The following is an 18595-nucleotide window of genomic DNA, read 5'->3' on the forward strand; positions in this document are numbered from 1 at the left end:
CTGGGTTCAAGAGATTCTCATGCCTCAGCCTCCTGAGTAGCTGGGACTACAGGCGTGTGCCATGACACCTGGCTAATTTTTATATTTTTGTAGAGATGGGGTTTCACCATGTTGGCCAGGCTGGTCTTGAACTCCTCGACTCAAGAGATCCACCCGCCTTGGCCTCCCAAAATGCTGGGATTACAGGTGTGAGCCACCGCGTCAGGTCTATTTAAAAGTACATTTTAAAGAACTCCATTTACAATTTAAAAATAAAACCACACGCATATTTTTGAAAGAGAGATCTGTATTCCCAAAATGGAGATAAAGACAAAGGAAAGGAAAAATGGGAAAGCTCAAAAACTGCACTATAGCTATTTACTTGGGCTGAGGACTTACGAATGTGATAATGGTAAATTTTTATATTCTCATGAGCTCTACTACTAAAAATAGTCATTCTGACACTAGTAACTTCTGTTTTCAAATGACAGGTTTTTTTCTTTTAATAAAAGTTTGCTTTTCTAGGGAATTCTAAAAAAATTTACTTGTATATAAAGACTTAGATTTTGGAAACTGATTTTTAATTTTGAAGTACTGATCAGTGTAAAAACTATATTCAAACTCTCTTTGGACAACAAAGTTCTTTTTGTCCTTTCTTCATGGAGAAGACCGGCATATCTCATTACAAGGGAAGTGAAAATTACAATTTGACAACACAAATTTCAGTGATCTGAATCTTTCTTCCTTATTCAAATTCACCTGTTCTACTGACATAGTAAGAACACAATAACCAAGCATACAGGAACAATTCAGGAAAAAAGCTCACAAGAGTAACTCATGACTTTCCTGAAAATCTTATTTATTTTTGTCCTTTATGTTAACAAATAAAAATTAGTATATACTTATTGTATACAGCATGTTGCTTTGAAATATGTATAAACTGTGGAATGACTAAATTGAGCTAATTAACATATCAATTACTTCACACACTTATCATTTCTTTCTTGTGGTGAGAACACTTAAAATCTACTCTTAGTTGGGTGCAGTGGCTCATGCCTGTAATCCCAGCGCTTTAGGAGGCCGAGGGAGGAAAACTGCTTAAGCCCAAGAATTTAAGACTAGCCTGGGCAACATGGCGAAACCCTGTCTCTAGAAAAAATAAAAAAAATTAGCCCAGTGTGGTAGCATGTTCCTGTAGTTCCAGTTACTTGGGAGACTGAGGTAGGAGGATCCCTTGTACACAGGAAGTTGAGGCTGTAGTGAGCCATGACTGTGCCACTGCACTCCAGCCTGGGTGAAAGAGCAAGACTCTGTCACAAAAATTTTTTTTGAAAAAATAAAAATATTAAAATCTACTCTCTTGGCAATTTTCAAGAATATAACACATTGTTTTTAACTATAGTCACCATGTTGTACAACAGATGGGTTGAATTTATTACTCCTAACTGAAATTTTATATCCTTTGACCAATATAAGCCCAACTGTCCTCCAGATTTTCTTTCTTTCTTTTTATTTTTTTCTGAGATGGAGTTCTGCTCTTGTTGCCCAGGCTGGAGTACAATGGTATGATCTCTGCTCACTGCAACCTCTGCCTCCTGGGTTCGTGCAATTCTCCTGCCTCAGACCTCCCGAGTAGCTGGGATTACAGGCGCACACCACCATGCCCGGCTAATTTTTTGTATTTTTAGTTGAGACGGGGTTTCACCATGGCCAGGGTGGTCTTGAACTCCTGACCTCAGATGATCCGCCTGCCTCGGCCTTCCAGAGTGCTGGGATTACCTGTAGCACTCTAGCTGATGAAATAAGCCTGTCTAATTTGTTAAATACTCATGGGCTTAAACTTTTACAGTATATATTCATTACATTAAATGACAGCTAAATCATTATAGTAAATACATTTTATACCTTAGGTAATTAAATGACAGGCCAGGCACAGTGACTTACGTCTGTAATCCCAGCACTTTGGGAGGTCAAGTGCCAGTGGATCGCTTGAGGCCAGGAGTTCAAGACCAGCCTAGCCAACATGGTGAAACCCATCTCCATTAAAAATATAAAAAGTAGCTGAGCATGGTGGTGCACACCTGTGGTCCCAGCTACTTGAGAGGCTAAGGCATAAGAATCACTTAAACCTGGGAGGCAGAGGTTGCAGTGATCCGAGATGGCACCACTACATTCCAGTCTGGGCAAGAGAGTGAGACTGTGTCAAAAAAAAAAAAAAAAGTAGTTCAGTGATAGCAAAACATAAATTATATAATCATCAAGATAAATCCGAATAAAGGAAAAACATCTCAATATTCCTCTAAAATTTCCATTTTTAAAAAAACATCTATTTTGTTTTAATTGAGATAGGATCTGCCTATTGCCCAGGCTGGTCTCAAACTCGTGGGGCTCAAGCAATCCACCTCCCTTGGCTTCCCAAAATGCTGGGATTATAGGTGTGAGTCATCACACCAGGCCTAAAATTCCCATTGTTATTAATGTCAAACACAACAGTCAGTCACTGTGTGCTGGCTGTTACATGTCATTCACTGAATCTATTTTATCTTTCTGTTGTTATTGAGATCAGATCTCACCATACTGCCCATGCTGAAGTGCAGTGGCTATTCACAGGTACTATCATGGGCCAGTGCCATGATCAAGCGCAGCCTTGAACTCCTGGGCTCAAGTGATCTTCCTTCCTCAACCTCCTCAGTGGCTGGGATCATAGCTCTGTGCCTGCACACTTGGGTTACTACATTTACTTTATTTATTTTTTGAGACAGCCTGTTGCCCAGGCTGGAGTGCAGAGGCGCGATCGCGGCTCACTGCAACCCCCACCTCCTGGGTTCAAGCGATTCTCCTGCGTCTCCTGCCTCAGCCTCCTGAGCAGCTGAGACCACAGGTGCACACTCTCATGCCCAATTTTTGTGTTTTTTGCACAGACAGGGTTTTGCCAGGCTGGTCTCCAATTCCTGGCTTCAAGCAATCTGCCCACCTCGGCCTCTCAAAGTGTTGGGGTTACAGGCATGAGCCACCTCGTTGCCTTTACTTTAAATAAAATAACGTACTTGTGAAAAGAAGTTAACCGCTTTAATGTAGAAAGAACATTGTAAATATCATCATCATCAGCTTCTTCTCCCTATAAAAAAAAGGAAACATCACATCATTACCACAACTTTACTCACATTATAGTATATTACTATTTACTGCCTATTCTTTTAAATTATATAAATAGTATATATTCATTGTAGATCCATAATACAAATAAGCAAAAAGGCAAAAACACCCATAACTCTAACAACCTAGAAATAATTTCTGCATTTTAAATGTTGTGATAAACATGACTTTGAAAAGCTTTCTGATTAATACTATAAGATAAAACCCTTTAAAATTTCTAAGTGAAAGGTATGTACTTGAAAGACTTTCAATGATTATTTCCAATATTTTATTGTCAGTCACTTTTGTAGCTTGAAAATCATAATGAATGAAAAATGATAATGGTTGAGTTCCAATAGTAGGAAAGAGTCTTTTATAAATCAGTTACGTGGTCATTAGAGCACAGAGAACTATGGAAGTCCCAGATTGCCTTATATAGATTGATGAGAGAGAGGGAAAGAGGAAGAAGTCACAGAAATAATTAGAAAATAAGCAATTGGGAGATGCTTGCTGATATCTTGGGCATACCATTGATAAGCAGGCATCCTTAAAAGCAGACTTAATTTGCACGCTCTATTCATTAGCATATCACAATAATTCAGCAATATTAAAATGTAAATAAGGTCCCAGAAATAGAAAATGAGTTAGGAAAAATTAGACTTTAAAGAGACTTTTTTTTGCTGGATGTGGTGGCTCGTGCCTGTAATCCCAGCACTTTGGGAGGCTGAGGTGGGCAGATCACTTGAGATCAGGGGTTCAACACCAGCCTGGCCAACATGGTGAAAGCCCGTTTCTACTAAAAATAAAAAAATTAGCTGAGCGTGGTGACAGGTGCCTGTAATCCCAGCTACTCCAGAGGCTGAGGCAGGAGAATCACTTGAACCTGGGAGGCAGAAGTTGCGGTGAGCAATGAGCTGAGATCGTGCCACTGCATTCTAGCCTGGGTGACAAAGCAAGACTCTGTCTCAAAAAAATAAAATAAAATAAAAAATAAAAAAAAAATTCTTGAAAGAGAAAAAAAATTCTAGTTTTTATGACAGATTTTTAGAATAAAAATAAGGCATAACCAAGGCTGATCTTTATAGAATACACAATTATAATAAGGTTGCTAAGTTTTGGAAGGGGCAGACAATTCTACTCGATTTCATTTTAAAATGAAAATGCTTTACACACTCAGCTATCTTAAATTCTTAGTCTATATTATTATATGTACACATTAACTTTAGAACAGACCTCTTGCAATAGGTCTTCCACAGAATGATTGAATCGATCTACAAACTCATCAATCAGCTGGCTTCGAGCTATGTCAACTCTGTTCTGGATGGTATATTCTTCACTGCATAAGATGCTATAGGTTTTACTGCAGGCTTCTAGAACATCTGATTCTACATGTTTCTCCACAACAAACTTAATCTGTTTTAATAAAGCATCCAGATGCTGAGAAGACAAAAAAAGAAAAACTGTAATATTTAGATTAATAAAAAATAAAAAATTAGCATCTGTCAAATAACAAATAAGCCTATAAGAGTACATGAAAATAATTCAGTTAATAAAACTATAATAGCTGAATTTCAATTTCACAGTATCATTACCTTTTCCATTCTACCTGTGCTGTAGATTTCTAAATCAAAATACTGTGGGATCTGTAGCAAGTTTGCTACCTTCTCTGCATCTGCAGAATACTAGAAGGAGAAGAAGCAAAGAAAAATACAGTAACTACTTTAATAATACAATGAAAGCAAACTCAGTGACATAACAAAACTGTAAATGAAACTGTACCTTTGACAGTAACATAGGAAGTGTAATAATAAAATGTTCAGTCAATTTGTTTCTATCATCAATTTGAGTTTTCCTTTCTTTGGCAGTTAGCACCTAGAAATAAAGTCGGAAAATAATTAAAGGGTGTTGTGCTAAATTATAAATCCAAAATGTTACATATATTGATGAAGCACTGGCAAATAATATAACCAAAAATTTAAGAGAGGCTTAATGACTGAAACAAATACATGAAAATTTATGCAAATTTTTACATAACATGCACTACTACCTTATCAAACAGCTAAAGTTTGGGTGAATTGCTATCTGTTTATGTCAAATAAAAATATACACATTTTAATAAAACCATAGTTACCATTATTAAAATACTGAAACCAAACCCAATTTTTCTAGGGTTTTAATCTCAACGTGTTAACAGTGATCTTCCTATGTTAAATATACATACACTTTTTAAAGTAATGCTTTTTAAATACCAACAGAAGTTAATATATTCTCACTTATTTTTAAAGCATACACTAATAATATCTCTGGATTCATTTACATTTGAGTCTCCTTGTAACTAAGCTCATAAATCTGTTATACAGTAATCAACAAAAAAGAGTATAGTTTGTGCTCATAGAACAAATTTAAGCTGACAATGCTCATCACTTTAGCCTGTATCCAACTTGTGAAACCAGAGGTGACTCCAAAAATAAAATATTAAAATGCAAACTCAGTTTAACATAATAATTTCCCCTAAGTATTCTGCATTTTATTATCTTGAAGGGCTTTGCCATCATAATGTCGAATTGTTTTACAGAACAGGAACATTCCAATATAAATTGCCACTTTATAAATGTGAACCCCAATGTTTAAGAATATGTGCAAGAAGTAATAGCACTGCCTATTTGTTGTTCAGTCTTTTTTTTTTTATTTTTATTTTTGAGACAGAGTCTTGCTCTGTCACCCAGGCTGGAGTGCAGTGGCACGATCTCGGCTCCCTGCAACCTCTGCCTCCTGGGTTCAAGTGATTCTCCTGCGTCAGCCTCCTGAGTAGCTGGGACTATGGGTATGTGCCACCATGCCTGGCTAATTTTTGTATTTTTGTAGAGATGAGGTTTTACCATGTTGACGAGGCTGGTCTCAAACTCCTAACTTCAAGTGATCCACCACGCCCAACCTTGTTGTTCAATCTTTTAAGCATTTAAAATAATCACCTGTGAATGATCTACCAACCAGTGTGTTTAGCTCTGCACAAAGCAATTAAGGGAACTACATGTATGTCTAGGAATGTATTCAAGATATTGAAAAGTCTTGAAATTCATTTGACAATGTATGAAACGTCTAAGGATACTGATTTCAGGGAAATGCTATTTTTGATGGCATGATCTTTTTATTTATTTATTTATTTTTGAGACGAAGTCTCGTTGTGACACCCAGGCTGGAGTGCAATGGTGCGATATTGGCTCACGGCAACCTCCGCTTTGCTTCCTGGGTTTGAGCGATTCTCCTGCCTTAGCCGCCCAAGCAGCTGGGACTACAGGTGCGTACCACTATGTCTGGCTAAGTTTTGTATTTTTGGTACAGACGGGTTTTCCCCATATTGGCCAGGCTGGTCTAACTCCTGACCGCAAGTGATCCGCCCACTTCGGCCTTTCAAAATGCTGGGATTACAGGCGTGAGCCACTGCACCCAGCCTGAGTGGTCATTTTGTTAGACACGCTACACATTTGAACTCATCTAGTCCTCAAAATACCTCTGAGGGGATAACAAAAATGGTATGACACCTATGAAGAAGGAATTTGCCAACATCTAACAAAATTGTACACATATTTTTCCTCTGACCTAGCAGTACCAATTCTATCTCACCAACACACCTGGTACAAGTAATGAGATATGCATACGATTATTCATTCTTTCTTTTTTTTTTTTTTCTGAGACGGAGTCTCGCTCTGTCGCCAGGCTGGAGTGCAGTACTGCAATCTCAGCTCACTGCAACCTCTGACTCGCTGGTTCAAGAGATTCTCCTGTCTCAGCCTCCCGAGTAGCTGGGATTACAGGCACGCACCACCATACCCAGCTAATTTTTGTATTTTTAGTAGAGACGGGGTTTCATGTTGGCCATGATGGTCTCAATCTCCCGACCTCGTGATCTGCCCACCTCGGCCTCCTAAAGTGTTGGGATTACAGGCGTGAGCCACCATGTCCAGCTGATTATTCATTATTTCTAGTAGCAAAAGACTAGCAACAGTCCAAAAGACTGTGCATAGATGAACTTTCAGTAGTGCATCCATCTAATAGACACTATACAACCAGAAGAAAATGAAGACCTCCAAATAAAGATATGAACTGATTTCCAGGATACACTGCTAAAAAAAAGAAAGGTATAGAATAGTGTATAAAGTATACTATCTTTAGTAAAAGATTAGGGGGTGAGTGGAATGGGAAATATGAATACATATATCTGTATGTGTACATGCCTTTACCTATTTGTGCAAAATGAAACACCTGAAGAATAAACCAGAAACGAATAAAAATGGTTACTAATAAGAATGAGGTGTAGAGAAAGGTATATAAATAAGACTTCTCTCACTACATCTTTTCACATGTTTTTGACTTTTTAACTAGGTAAATGTTTTACCTATTTCAAAAAAATAAGTTTGGGAAAAAACTCATAAATTTGAAGAGGTAAAACCCCTGTTAGGCTAAATTTAGGTCAAATATAAAAATGAATGTATGATTTAAATGTATATACATAAATATACATTTATTACTCTGTCTACTAAAAGTACCTAGCAGAAATCATAAGCAATTAACAGTAAGTACATCCTCTTAACTGAGTACCAGTATTTTAATCTTTAAATACTACTCTGTATTAAAAGGAACCATGGCTCATTGGAGAAATGGCTGATTCTTGTGCTAGTGTGGAATCTAAAATTCAAGTAAATCTCAATGATCCCTACCTTCCTTGTATTCATGCCCTTATACAACCTCGTCCTACAATGTATAAAGCTGACTTGTATAACCAATAGGATATTTTGAAAATGATATTGTGTAATTTTTGAGGTTATGTTATAAAAGACATGGCAGTGTCTACCTTATTCTTTTGGATCATTCACTCTAGGAAAAGTCAGCAGCCATGTCATGAAAACATTCAAACAGTCCTATAGAGAAACCCACATGGTGAAGCACTAAGATCTACCAATGGTCAGCACTAACTTGTAAGCCATTGTGGAAGTGGATTCTGTAATTCCAAGTCAAGTCTTCAGATGCTAAAGCCCAGGCTAACGTCTTGACTGCAACCCTATGGAAGCCCCTAAGCCGAAAGAATAGTTAAGCTCTTCCAAAATTTCTGATCTACAGAAACTGTATGAGATAATAAAGGCTTATTATTTCACACATCTTTAACTTTGGAGTAATTTGTTACACTGCAATAGATAACTACTCAAGCAGTAAAGGTAGAAAGTGAACCTGGGGCATCTTGTTTCCCAAGAAAGCAAGAAAGTAATTAAAAAAGAAGAAGATATGTGAAAAGGACAATAAATTAGTATGAAGGGGCTTATCACTAGTCAAAGGTGGGACAGCACATAATTTAAAGACTATTAAGGAAAATTTCAGAAACATTCAAAAGCAGAACAATAACCATTAGCCCTGTCATTCTTGTTTCATTAATTCTCCTGCAGTTTTTTTTTTCCCCCAAGGCATTTTAGGGCATATCCTTGCACATTTGTCCCTTGAACAACACAGTTTGGAACTACATGGTTCATTTATATACAGATTTTTTTCAATAAACATATTGGAAAATTTTTTGGAGATCTGCAACAATTAAAAAAAAAAAAAAACTTGCAGACAAGCCATGTAGCCTATTGGAAAACCAAAGCAAATTTAGATTCATCATGATGTATAAAATATATGTAGATATTTAACATTCACTACTATAAAATATATATGAATCTATTGTAAGAACTTAACATTTATTAAAACTTACACACACACTTACAGGCTGTACATGGCACCATTTGCACATGACAGCAATGTGAATAAAGATATAGTATTATGGCTGGGAGTGTGGCTCACGCCTGTAATCCCAGCACTTTGGGAGGCTGAGACAGACAGATCACTGGACATCAGGAGTTCAAGAGCAGTCTGGCCAACATAATGAAACCCCAACTCCAGTAAAAAATATAGGCCGAGCATGGTGGCTCACGCCTGTAACCCCAGCACTTTGGGAGGCTGAGGCGGCGGATCATGAGGTCAGGAGATGGAGACCATCCTGGCTAATACGGTGAAATCCCGCCTCTACTAAAAATACACGCCTCTACTAAAAATTAGCTGGGCGTGGTGGTGGGCACCTGTAGTCCCAGCTACTTGGGAGGCTGAGGCAGGAGAAGGGCGTGAACCTGGGAGGCGGAGCTTGCAGTAAGCCGAGATCATGCCACAGCACTCCAGCCTGGGCGACAAAGTGAGACTCCGTGTCTGAAAAAAAAAAAAGAAAAAAGGCTGGGCGCAGTGACTTACGCCTGTAATTCCAGCACTTTGGGAGGCCAAGACGGGTGGATCACGAGGTCAGGAGATCGAGACCATCCTGGCTAACACGGTGAAACCCCGTCTCTACTAACAATACAAAAAATTAGCCGGGCGCAGTGGCCGGCGCCTGCAGTCCCAGCTACTCAGGAGGCTGAGGCAGGAGAATGGCCTGAACTTGGGAGGCGGAACTTGTAGTGAGCCGCGATCGCGCCACTGCATTCCAGCCTGGGGGATAGAGTGAGACTCCGTCTCAAAAAAAAAAAAGAAAAAAAAAATACAAAAACTAGTGGGGTGTGATGGCACGCGCATGTAATCCCACCTGCTCGGGAGGCTGAGGCAGGAGAATCGCTTGAACCCGGGAGGCAGAGGTTGAAGTAAGCTGAGATCACACGACTGCACTCCTGCCTGGGTAACAGAGCGAGACTCCATCTCAAAAAAAGAAAAAAAAAAAGAAAAAAAAAGATATCGCATTAATCATAAGTGTACAGAATCAACTATAGTATACATTCCACTACAATAATATTGTACACATCTACTGTTGCTATTGCAGTGAGCTCAAGTATTGCCAAGTATTAACTAAAAAAGTCCCATGACTCTAATCATCTTTGCATGAACAGTTGGTCTCTCCAGTGAATTGTGTATCACAGTCAAAAGTGATCTTGTGGTTCTCACTTATCATGTTTAGTGCAATACCATAAACCCTGAATAACATCATGGGACCCATATGTGCTACTAGTGATGCTGGAAGTGTTCCCAAGAAGCAGAGAAAAGTTATTACAAGAAAAAATTTAAAGAAAAAAATTAAATTGCTTGATATGTCTGTAGCTACAGTTGCCCACCATTTCAAGATAAATGAATCCAGTATAAGGACCACTGTAAAAAAAAAAAAAAGAAAAAATTTTGTAAAGCCATCACTGCTATACTAGCAGGTGCAAAAACCATTGTACCTTTTGCAAAATACCTTTTTATTTCACATTAAAAGTACAGCTTATATATGGGTGCAGAATTGCTACAAAAAAGGCACACCTATACTCATATGATTCAAAAAGAGTAAAGTCATATAATGACAACTTAAAGCAAAAGGAAGGTGAAGGTTACAAAGCTGGAGAATTTAAAGCCAGCAAAGGATAGTTTGATAGTTTTAGAAAGAGGTTTCACTTTAAAAATGTTAAGAGAACAGGGAAAACAGTTTCTGCTGACCAAGAGGCAGCTGACCACTCTTCAAGATGCCATCAAGAAAATCGCTAAAGAGAAAGGATATCTGCCTGCACAGGTTGTTGTTTTTTTTTTTTTTTGAGACGGAGTCTCGCTCTGTCGCCCAGGCTGGAGTGCAGTGGCCAGATCTCAGCTCACTGCAAGCTCTGCCTCCCGGGTTCACGCCATTCTCCTGCCTCAGCCTCCCAAGTAGCTGGGAATACAGGCACCCGCCACCTCGCCCGGCTAGTTTTTTTGTATTTTTTAGTAGAGACAAGGTTTCACCGTGTTAGCCAGGATGGTCTTGATCTCCTGACCTTGTGATCCGCCCGCCTCGGCCTCCCAAAGTGCTGGGATTACAGGCTTGAGCCACCACGCCCGGCCTGCACAGGTTTTTAATGCAGATCAAAGTGCCCTACTCTGGGGGGAAAAAATGCCACAAAGGACACTTATTAGTAAGGAAGAGAAGTGAGCACCACTTTAAAGCAAGAAGAAATAACATTAATCTACTCATTTGTGCAAATGAAGCTGGGTTTATGATCAGGATTGCCCTTATCTGTAAAGCTGCTAACCCTTAAAAGCCTTGAAGGGAAATGATAAACACCAGCTGCCAGTCTTTTTGGCCAGTAATGTGTAACAAGGAGGCCTGGACAACAAGAACCCCTTTTCTGGATTGGTTTCCACTGACGCTTTGTCCCTGAAGCCAGCAAGTACCTTGCCAGTAAGGGATTGCCTTTTAAAGTTATTCTGATAACGGACAATGCCCCTGACCAACCAGAACCCAGTAAGTTCAATGCCACAGGCATCAAAATGGTCTACTTGCTCCTAAACACAATATCTCTAAATCAGCCGACAGATCGGGGGTTCATAGAACCCTTAAAAGTCATTAAACATACTACTCAAAGGAAAAGACTGTCAACACTATTGAAGAGAACCCTGATAGAATATCATGAAAGTCTGGAAGAATTACACCACTGAAAATGCCATTGTTGTTTTAAAGTCATCAAGTCCCCCCAAAAATAAATACCTGTTGGAGAAAACTGTGTCTAGACGTTATGTATGATTTCACAGAACTTATGACAGAACCAATCAAGAAACACATCAGAGATTATGGTTATAGTATAAAATGTGGGGAATGAAAGACTTCAAGATATAGATCTTAGAGAAATTAGAGAGCAAATAGACACCAGCCAGGAATGATGGCTCACGTCTGTAATCCCAGCACTTTGGGATGCCAAGGTGGGAGAATCACCTGAGGTCAGGAGTTCGAGACCAGCCTGGCCAACATGGTGAAACCCCGTATCTACTACAAATACAGAAAATTAGCTGGGCATGGTGGCACATGCCTGTAAAACCCAGCTACTCGAGAGGCTAAGGCAGGAGAATTGCTTGAACCCATGAGGCAGAGGCTGCAGTGAGCCCAGAGAGCATCACTGCACTCCAGCCTGGGTAACAGAGTGAGACTCTGTCTCCAAAAAAAGGCTGGGAGAGGTGGCTCACACCTGTAATCCCGGCACTTTGGGAGGCTGAGACGGGTGGATGACTTGAAGTCAGGAGTTCAAGAGACCAGCCTGGCCAACATGGTGAAACCCCGTGTCTACTAAAAATACAAAAATTAGCTGGGCGGGTGGCAAGCACATGTAATCTCTGCTACTTGGAAGTCTGAGACAGGAGAATCGCTTGAACCCGGGAGGCAGAGGTTGCTGTAAGCCGAGATCACGCCACTGCACTCCAGCCTGGACGACAAGAGTGAAACTCTGTCTCAAAAACAAAAAAGACACTACATCAGAGGAACTAATAGAGGATGACTTGATGGAGATGAGTGCTTCTGAAGTGGTGCCAGATGATGAGGAAGAAAATGCTGAAGAAGGGGTGCCTAAATTAACATTAGATAATTTGGCAGAAGAGTTCCAATTATTCAAGACTGCTTTTGCTTCTTTGGTGACACAGACCCTTGTATTACGAGGGCACTGAAATTAAAGCAAATAGTGGAAGGAGGATTGGTATCACACAGAAACATTGTTAGAGAAATGAAAAAAGCAAAAAGACAGAAATTACAATGTATTTCTGTAAACAGAGAGTGCACCTGCCTCTCCTTCCATCTCCATCTCTTCTGCCTCTGCCACTGGAGACAGCAAGAGAAAAACCCTCTTCCTCCTCCTCCTCAGTGTACTCAATGTCAAGATGTCAAGGATGAAGACTTTTATGTTGATCCAGTTAACAAATAGTAAATATATTTTCTCTTCCTTATGATTTTCTTAAAAACTTTTTTCTCCTCTGGCTTACTTTATTGTAAGAATACAGTGTATAACACATATTACATACAAAATGTGTTAATCCATTGTTTGTGCTAACAGCTTTAAGGCTTCTCATCATTTAGGCTACTAGTAGGCTACAGTAGTTAAGTTCTGGGGGAATCAAAAGTTACATGTGAATTTTTAAAATTTTAAGATTCATAAAAAGTTTCATAAGTTTTGTATGTCATCCTTGCACAGGGGCCATGCTTATCTTCTCTGTATTGTTCCAAATTCAGTGTATCTGGTGCCAAAGTGAGCACACGTGGAGTTTTGACTGTGCAGGTCAGTGCCACTAACTCCTGCATTGTTCAAGGGTAAACAGTATATAATTTCACCCTTAAATATTTCAGCATATGTCTCTAACAGATGAGGACCACTATAATTCCTCTGCTTTTATTTTTAAGTATGAATAATTACTGTAAGGATTATAATATACATTTTTAACTTATAACTGACTTCAGGTTCATATTGAATTAATTATAATAAAACATAGCAATTTTGCTCCAATATAGTTCCATATCTTTTTCCCTTTTGTGTTACTCTTGTCACATATATTTATGTTATAATCTCAACACTATAGTGCTATAATTATTGATTTAAATCAGGGGTATCCAATTCGTTGGCTTCCCTGGGCCACAATGGAAGAACAATTGTCTGGGGCCACACATAAAATACACTACCACTAACGACAGCTGAAGAACTTAAAAAAAAAAAAAAAAAAAAAAAACCAGCAAAAATATCTCATAATCTTTTAAGACAGTTTACAAATTTTTGTTGGGCTGCATTCAAAGCCATCCTGGGCCACATGCAGCCTGTGGGCCACAGGTTAGACAAGCTTGATTTAAATAATTTCATGCTCTTTCAAAGAAATTAAGAGAAGGAAACAGACACACACACACACACACACAGCCTTTTACCTTTTACATCCACTCACATACTTACCATTTCAGATTTACACTCTTCCTTTTTTTTGGAGACGGAGTCCTACTCTGTCACCCAGGCTAGAGTGCAGTGGGGTGATCTCGGCTCACTGAAACTTCTGCCTCCTGGGTTCAAGCAATTCTCCTGTCTCAGCCTCTCAAGTAGCTGGGATTACCACGACCAGCTAATTTTTGTAATTTTAGTAGAGATGGGGTTTCATCATGTTGGCCAGGCTGGTCTTGAACTCCTGACCTTAGGTAATCCACCTGCCTTGGCCTACCAAAGTGATAGGATTACAGGTGTGAGCCACTGCATCCAGCCCATTCCTTCTTTTTTCTTTTTTCATTCCTTCCTGTGGATTCGTTTTATCATCTTATGGTATTCTTTATGGCTTGAAGGACTCTTTTTTCTTTCTTTTTTTTTTTTGAGTTGGAGTGTCGCTCTGTTGCCCAGGCTGGAGTGCAGCTGCACCATCTTGGCTCACCACAACCTCCGTTTCCCGGGTTCAAGAGATTCTCCTGCCTCAGCCTTCTGAGTAGCTGGGACTACAGGTATGTGCCACATGCCTGGCTAATTTTTTTATTTTTAGTAGAGATGGGATTTCACCATGTTGGCCAGGCTGGTCTCGAACTCCTGACCTTGTGATCCACCCGCCTCAGCCTCCCAAAGTGCTGGGATTACAGGCGTGAGCCACTGCACCCAGCTGAAGGACTTCTTCTAGTATTTCTGGTATGGCAGATCTAGCAACACATTCTCCAAATTTCCCCTTTCTGTTTCTCTGGTAATGGTTTTTTACACTTCATCTTTGGAAGACAATCTTACTAAATTTATAATTCTTGGTTGGCCATTTTGTTGACTTTCATTGAATATGTTATTCCACTGTCTTCTGGGCTCCATTGTTTCTGATAAGCTAACTCTTAATCCTATTGCTACTGCTTTCTATATTAGTTGTTTATCTCTTGTTGCTTTCAATATTCTTTTGTCTTTGTCTTTTAACAACGTGACTATGTTGTGTCTACATGTGGAACTTTTGTGTTTATTTTATTTGGGTTTTGTTAAGCTTCTTAAATCTATAAATTGTCTCTCATTAAATTTGGGAGGTTTTCAGTGATTTCTTCAAGTATTTTTTCTGCCTCTATCCTCTCCTTTCCTTCTGGGACTCCCATTATACATACTTCAGTGCACATGATGGTGTTCCACATATTTCTGAGGCTCTGATAATATTTCTTCAATCTTTTTTCTTCTCTGTTCTTCAGAATGGATTTCTATTAATCTTCATGTTTTTCTATTGTTTCTTTCATCATCTTAAATCTGCTAATTAGCTTATTCAGTTAATTTTAAATTTTTGCATTGTACTTCTCATCAGAAATTCCATTTGGGTTTTCATAATTTCCATAATATGGAAAACCCAAATTCCATATTGGGTTTTCATATATATGAGATTCTCTACTTCTTGTTTTCATATTTTCTTGTAATTCTTTGAATGTATTTATTAAAAGGCCTCTGAAGTCTTTGCCTGCTAAATCCAATATATAGGCCTACTGAGAAGCCATTTCTATTGTCTGCTTTTTTTCCTGAGTATGGTCACATTTTACTGTTTCTTTGCATGGTTGTAGTTTTTCTTGAAAGTAGACATTTTTGGATAATACAGTAACTAAGGATTTTAATTGTGTTTTGCTTTTTTTGGTTTTGTTTTTTTTGAGACAGAGCCTTGCTCTGTCACCCAGGCTGAAAGGCAGTGGCATGATCTCGGCTCCCTGCAACCTCTGCCTTCGGGTTCAAGTGATTCTCCTACTTCAGCCTCCCGAGTAACTGGGACTACAGGCCCTTGCCACCCTGCCCAGCTCATTTTTGTATTTTTAGTAGAGATGGGGTTTCACCATGTTGGCCAGGCTGGTCTTGAACTCCTGACTTCAAGTGATCCCCCACCTCGGCCTCATAAGTGCTGGGATTACAGGCATGAGTCACTGAATCTGGTGGATTTCAATTTTTAACTATAGATTTTAATTTTTTGTAATTATAAAAGTTTCCAATTTTTTAAAGGGAATCTTTAACATAAACTGAATAATCTGTTTCCTCCATAGTGAGTTACTTCTGCTATCTCTGCTCAGAATTTTTATTCTTACTTTTGTTTTTTAGCCTGTCTTCCTAGGAGTCCTCGTTGTGTTTGAATAAATTAGTAGAGTCAACCAATCATTTGGGCAGAAGTTGTGTTCAAATATTGCAATATTTGTGGCTTCAATCAGGCTTCTACCCCTCTGAGAAATGATCTGTTGTTGGTTAGGGAGCATGTTCAAAGTTCACCCAGTTCTTAGATTTTGCTTGACTTTTACTTTCCATTAACGTCTCTAACGTTTCCTAGTCAGCCAGGGATGTATGGAGAGCACAGCTAATCCTTTCATAGCATTCTCATTTCTAAGATTTGGCAGTTAAATTTTCGGCTGGTCCAGTACTCTTACCACAACCCCAGATTATTGAAGCTGTAAGTTTTTCCTGTTTGTTTGTGGGCTTTTATTACTTGTCCATGTTGAATCCATTCTCTCTGACAGGAAAGCTTAGGGTTTTTGCACACAGTGCCATTCTGGTAACAAACTACAGATCTTACCGACCAACCATGGGGATACATGTGTATTGACAAGAAGGCCACAGACTTCCGCTGCTTTTACCTGAAGCTCTATCAATTTTTCAGGAAAAAATATTTCCCACTGTGTGTGTGTGTGTTTTTTTTTTAATCTTTGGTGAATTTCCAGAGCCCTGATGTAATGTTTTTGACAATACATTCTAGTTTTTTAATACTTGCTTTTTGCGGACAGATTTGCCTATCTCTTCAAACCAACAGAGCCAGGAGTCTCTTCATCTATGATTATCTCAACTCATCTCTAATATAAATACCTCTATTATTAGTCCCATATTACAGATAAGGAAACTAAGACATACAAAAATCATTCATCTATCTAAAGATTATATAGCTGCTAAATAGAAGAACTTGCAAACTAGGCATTTTGCTTCCAGAGCCTTTAGGTATTTTTTTTTTAATAGATATAAAAATCCTTAAAATACCATATAAGTACAATAACAGAAGCAGGTATAGGTGCTATAGGAGCATGAAGGAAAGAATCTATTTTTGGAAACTGAGTATAGCAGATAGGATATAAAGACGAAGCACCAGAGTCCATCATTTATAAAAATACCATGTTTTTAGGGATACAAATATCAGTAAAATTTCCAAATATTTAAGACAGTTAATTGCATTAAAAACCTTTTAGTAGATTTCTCACTAATTTAACTTACTCTCTTGCCAGTACCCCTTCCCACTGGAGGATGTGCCTCAGCAGCTTGACGAATTGTACAAACCATTAGCTCTATAAGAGCACTCTCTTGACGATCAGACATTGCTAAAGTAAAACAAAATACATGAGCATGAGTAGACAGTTTTACAATAATCATGTATTAAAAATGAACACATTATAAAAAAACTGAAAACATTCTATTACTGCTTATTTTAAAGACTAAAGTTAAGCTCTGTACTTTGCTATTTCTTTTTTTTTTAAAGTAATTATGTGCTTGCTGTCATAAGTCAAACAGGAAAGAGATACAAAGTAAAGAATAAGAGGATAAACTCTGGTCTCTTCTAAAGCTACCTTTCTGAGTTAGGCAATTCTAAAATTTTACTGTGTTTCCTTCTACATAATTTCAAACCTCATATAATAGGACTTTTTTAATAAAAAAGGCTATGCCGTATGTTTTAAAAAAACTTAACAGTTAATATTTTTCAAGTCAATAGACACATATTATAATTATCTTAATAAATTACTATCCAATGTATGTACCATAATTTAGTCAGCCTTCTACTTATGGTCATTCAAATAATTTCCTGACTTTTGACACTGAACAATGCTTCAATAAACATCATTAATAGACACATATTTATGCAACTGATACATTTATTTCTGTACAATAATTCTCCAAAGAAGAAATAATGGATTCAAATGGCAAGATCTTGATACTGAGAAATCATAAGATTATTTATTATAATGTATATCCCCAACTGCAATGTTATGAATGTTTGGTTCCTTATATCCCTGTGAACACTAGATGTTAATAAACCATTTTAATTTTTGCCAGTCCAACGGTTGAAAAGGGGTATTTGGTTATCATTTTGCTCCTTCCTATCTACTAATTAGTTAAGTGGAATATATTTTCTATTTTTCCCTAAGATTTGTCTATGTTTATTCTTCACCCGTTTTTGTGCTACTATTCACCTTTCTTATCAATTTGAGAACTCCTGTATGGTAGGGGTAGTACTTTTTACCTTTTGAATGATGCAAGTATTTTCTCCCGGTTTGTCATTTGTTATCAGACACTTCATGGTATCTTTTGTCAGACAGAAATTGTTTTTTTTTTTTTTTTTGAGACGGCGTCTCACTCTGTTGCCCAGGCTGGAGTGCAGTGGCCGGATCTCAGCTCACTGGAACCTCTGCCTCCTGGGTTTACGCCATTCTCCTGCCTCAGCCTCCCGAGTAGCTAGGACTACAGGTACCCGCCACCACGCCTGGCTAGGTTTTGTATTTTTTTTAGTAGAGACTGGGTTTCACCCTGTTAGCCAGGATGGTCTCGATCTCCTGACCTCGTGATCCGCCCGTCTCAGCCTCCCAAAGCCTGGGATTACAGGCTTGAGCCACCGCGCCCGGCCAGAAATCGTTAATTTTTAAAAAGTCACATCTGTCTCCTTTTGTTTTATGGCTTCTGGGTTTCTTATACTGCCTTCAAAGATCTCTCTGTCCTGG

At 38.5% G+C, this 18595-nt stretch overlaps 1 protein-coding gene and 1 non-coding gene across 8 annotated transcripts in view; both read right to left on the reverse strand.

The window, feature by feature from the left end:
* Positions 1-18595, reverse strand: part of LOC105469915 (STAG1 cohesin complex component) — a 404557-nt gene that overhangs the window by 81053 nt on the left and 304909 nt on the right. For all 7 annotated transcript variants that reach the window (XM_011721505.2, XM_071090955.1, XM_071090954.1 and 4 more), the window contains 5 exons: positions 17100-17203; positions 4894-4986; positions 4707-4796; positions 4348-4551; positions 3027-3097 (listed from right to left, as the gene is read on the reverse strand). In XM_011721505.2, coding sequence (XP_011719807.1) covers positions 3027-3097; positions 4348-4551; positions 4707-4796; positions 4894-4986; positions 17100-17203 — 562 coding nt within the window. The remainder of the gene's footprint in view (positions 1-3026; positions 3098-4347; positions 4552-4706; positions 4797-4893; positions 4987-17099; positions 17204-18595) is intronic.
* On the reverse strand, positions 13040-13147 carry LOC112424671 (U6 spliceosomal RNA). The gene has a single exon (XR_003015510.1). It is a non-coding gene; the product is annotated as a U6 spliceosomal RNA (small nuclear RNA).

Source organism: Macaca nemestrina, chromosome 2 (assembly GCF_043159975.1).
Source record: "Macaca nemestrina isolate mMacNem1 chromosome 2, mMacNem.hap1, whole genome shotgun sequence".
Lineage (NCBI taxonomy): Eukaryota > Metazoa > Chordata > Mammalia > Primates > Cercopithecidae > Macaca > Macaca nemestrina.